We start from the raw sequence: 3835 nt of genomic DNA, 5'->3' as shown, positions 1-3835 counted from the left end.
GTTGACTGCGGTCAGCAAGACGCCTGCAAAGAAAGGCAAGCTCACTGGATGGGTCCTATTTTCTACCGTTTTTACCCAGGTTGTGCCGTCAAAAGGGCGCCGCAGGCACTGTACTGTCAGCCCCCCTCCCTGCCTGCCCTCTCGTGAAACCCCGTTGCTGCGCTGGCAACCGCTCCCCCCGCGACACCCACACTCACCCGCTGGTGCACCTCCTCCACACTGCCCGACGCGTCCACGTCGACAAATGATGAGTCGCGCACCTCGGCAAAGACACCCCGCACCTGGGCGTGGGTCAGGGTCAAACAAACAGGCACAATGGGGGTTTCGCGCCGCTGCACATCAGACTCGATCACGCTGCCTGCACGTGCCGCCTAGAGAACAGGGCTGACATCAGCGCGGACCACCGACTCCTAATGGGCCGCAGCAAGGCACCTGCATGTGAGACCCCTGGGTACAGACGGCCCCTGACGGCCCCCATTTCCCTGGGCCCCGCGCCCCCCCTCCCAGCCACCCCTGATTCCCCACCTGCTCCTGGAAGCCGGCCTCCTCGTACCGCTCCCCGCCAAAGCCGCCGCGCGCCGCAGCCGCCCCGGGGGGCAAAGCCATCCACAGGGTCACGTCCGGCGCGGGCAGGCCTTGGAGGGGTTGCCGGGTTCAGGACGTGAGCATTTCATATGCTGTCATTGCATAATCAAGCCGAGACAAACTTTGAGGCTGTGGGGGTGACTGCAGAGCATGCGCATACGCATCTGCCGTTTCTTTCTAGTGCTCACCGGTGTCGGGGGCCTTGCACCATGCGACACCGCAGCCAGGCACCCGCTTGGCAGCCGTGTAGGCCACGCCGCTGTGGGAGGTGCCGAGGAGAAGGCGCCACAGCGGGATCAGGGGAGGCCCGCTTCACGCTGACAGGTGAGAAAGCACAGCGAAGCAGCCGCAGCAGCAAAAACCATATGGGGATGGCTGCACATGGCAGCGCAACGAGTTGCTCCATGCAGGGGCGTGGTTGCTTTTCCCCCCAACCTGTATGCGTATCTGTCCACCACCAGGGTGACGCCCTGCTGCAGCGCCTCCAGCAGGGCGCGGCTGCGCCAGGGGCGCACGACGCGGGGCGCAGCCGCGGTGTGGCGAGCGGATTGGGTTTGACCAAAACACCCTCAAGTTTGGCTTCCTTGGCAGCTCGCGCGGCGAGCCTGCCAACCTCCTGCTTATGATTGGGGTCAACACTGCGATTTGCCCTGCCCATGAGCACGCATCAGCACAAGCACACACCCATCCTGGCTGCCGCCGCCCTTGAAGGCCCCCACCTCTTCTCCCATCTGTTGGCGCTGAACATCATGTGAATGGCCTGGTCGCTCAGGCCTGCTCCGCTCTTGCCGCCCTCCGTGCCGCCCGTGCCGCTGCTGCTGACCGCTGCTGCTGTGGCTGAGAGGTACTCGTCTATGGCCTTGCCCGTCACAGTGCCCTTGCGGTCAGGGAAGCGCCACAGCTCGGCGCGCGTCTGAGGAGAGGGGTGCAGGGGCGGGTGAGTGTGGTTATCCTGGGAAAATATCTGGGTGTGGGTTTGCGAGCGCGGGCGGCAAGCCGGGGCGGACGGCTGCATCCAGGCCCACAGCTGGTGCTCTTCTGCAGAATCCAGGCCTGGCAACTCACCCCCTGTGCGTTGAGCGCCTCCACCAGCTTGGCTGCCTGAGTGGATTTGCCGCTGCGGTCTACGCCCTCAAATAGGATGAACGCGCCACGCGGCGCGCCTGCTGTTGCTGCCATGTTCACAGCTGCACTGCTTGCCCTCCTCTGCACCGTTGCGGCGCAGGCGGTCCGCAGGGCTGGAGCCCGGATCGACTGCAGGGCTGCTACTCGAAAGTATAATTGAATTCAATCACTCCTATCAAGGAAGGGGGGCGTAGAGTACCAACTGCAGGGAGCCCGCGCAACGAGTTCAGATCTGGGAACGTTATATCCGCGACATTTGGTTTTCACGAGTATTTATTCACTGCGTACACCTCCAAAGTACGCACCTTTGCGTTGGTCCCAACATTGCTGTTCCACTTTGTCACCTGCAGCTTCCGTGATCCATGTTGGGCGCTCATTCGTCCGCCACTCTCTATCAGAGTGCCAAGGCACGCAGTCTAATCTGTCCAGCAGCGTCTGCGCAGCAGCGCCCGCCCGGCCGTGCCCCTCATCGCGCTCAAGGGGGGTGTGCTGCGTCGAGGTGCGGCGACTGTCTCAGCATCCCAAGTCATACTCCCCGACGGCGGCGGGCGGCCACGACTGTGATGGCCTCGTCTTCTGGCCGCGAGGCAGGCGGCGGCTTCATTGCAGTGGAGACACTTGATGTATGGCTGTCGCAAAACTCGCCCCCAGGTGAGCAGCTGAGCTCGAGCTCAGCTGGGGGTGCACCTAGCATTGGGCAGACGGCACTCACCAACAATCCTGCACCTCAGCCGCCCAAAGTTGTAGCAGTTGGCATCCCCTGGCGCTGCGGGGTACCCTACGGCCATTACCGCATCTCTGCGCCCCCATCCCCAGCTCAGCGCGTGAAATGGCTGCACCGCGCCCACCCCACCATGGCAGGCCATGGTGCTGAGCTGGCGTCTGCGCTGGGCGCAGTGTCGACATCCATCAAGGCCATAGCAACGCGCGTTGCGCGCGCCGGGCTGGAGGGGCTGTACGGCGTGGCCGGGACGACTGGGGGCAGTGGTGACGCCCAGAAGAAGCTGGATGTTGTGGCGGTGGGTGTGAGGACTGCGTGGTCGCTGCCTGATCAACAGCGAGGGGAGGACGGCAAGGAGTGGAGGGAGGAGCCTCTGCCGATGGTGTTGCCAGCATCCTGTTTGCTGGCCAGTGTTGACGGCGCCTGGGCTCTCGTTTCTCCGCCGGAGGTGCCGGCGCCAGCGGGGTGTCGATGACAGCCTGCGATGTGGCACGCATTGGCCCCTGCACAAAAATGTTGATTGACCTGAAGCTTCCGGCCGCTCCTGCACAGAATGACATCATGAAGGCCCAGCTGGCGGCCTGCGGGGCCGTGGGTGTCCTGGCGAGTGAGGAGGAGGACGGCGCCCTGGTGCTGGGGGATGGCAGGCAAGCTTGATCTGGTGTCGGCTGTGCTCTGCAACTGTTTGGATGTGGCATTCGGCAGGCTTGCGGGGGACCCAGACTGCATAGGGGCGTGTTGCCTGCACACAATTTGTGGCAGCAGGCCTTGATCAGCCCTGCGGCTGACTTTGTAACAAAGTCAGCCATTTTGGCACTCCTGGCCCCGCCTGTCACTGCTCTCTCTCACGCTCTGTATCCCCTGGAATCTGTGGCACCCTGCAACAACCACCCGACTCGCCCACTCTGCACCATGATCCCACCAGGTATGTGCTGGTGTTTGACCCGCTGGATGGGTCGCGCAACATCGATGCAGCCATACCCACGGGTGCGGCCCTGCGATTGTATTCACTTGGGTTGGTCTTTTGCAAAGGGCTGTAGTGAGGTGTGACCATGTTTGCCCCCCCCCCCCTTCGACTCCTCATCGGGTGGCTCAAGCTCCACTGGCTTGCTCGTTCATCTGCCCCTGGTAATCCCTGCCTGCCTCTGTTGCCTTGGAATGTGCAGGCACCATCTTTGGTATCTACGAGCGGCCTCAGGGGGCCTCCCCAGAGGCAGCTGCGCTGCAACCCGGCACCAGGCTCGTTGCAGCGGGGTAAGTCAGCCGGTGACGCGCTCAGCTCCATGCGAAACTCTTGGCGCTCCCCCTGATGGCCCTGCAAAATGTCTTCTGTTTGGCCAAGCCATCGCAGCCTGAGCCCGCGCAAATGTACTCCCCTCTTATCATCACCCCCCACCTGCCCAC

At 63.2% G+C, this 3835-nt stretch overlaps 2 protein-coding genes across 2 annotated transcripts; one reads left to right on the top strand and one right to left on the bottom strand.

Moving 5' to 3' along the window:
* Nucleotides 1–11: 11 nt before the first annotated feature.
* On the bottom strand, nt 12–1764 carry MNEG_14930 (dTMP kinase; the record flags this gene model as incomplete). The annotated part of the gene is made up of 7 exons (XM_014036600.1): nt 12–23; nt 198–281; nt 526–635; nt 774–844; nt 1021–1083; nt 1305–1498; nt 1651–1764. The coding sequence occupies 7 exons, from the start codon at nt 1762–1764 to the stop codon at nt 12–14; spliced, it is 648 nt and encodes a 215-aa protein (XP_013892054.1).
* An 800-nt stretch (nt 1765–2564) lies between these two features.
* On the top strand, nt 2565–3088 carry MNEG_14929 (fructose-1,6-bisphosphatase I; the record flags this gene model as incomplete). Its single annotated transcript, XM_014036599.1, has 2 exons — nt 2565–2729; nt 2984–3088. The coding sequence occupies 2 exons, from the start codon at nt 2565–2567 to the stop codon at nt 3086–3088; spliced, it is 270 nt and encodes an 89-aa protein (XP_013892053.1).
* Nucleotides 3089–3835: the final 747 nt, after the last annotated feature.

This window comes from Monoraphidium neglectum (genome assembly GCF_000611645.1).
Source record: "Monoraphidium neglectum strain SAG 48.87 unplaced genomic scaffold scaffold04883, whole genome shotgun sequence".
NCBI lineage: Eukaryota > Viridiplantae > Chlorophyta > Chlorophyceae > Sphaeropleales > Selenastraceae > Monoraphidium > Monoraphidium neglectum.
Note: the sequence above shows the minus strand (reverse complement) of the source record. Positions and strands in the feature narration are given on the sequence as shown.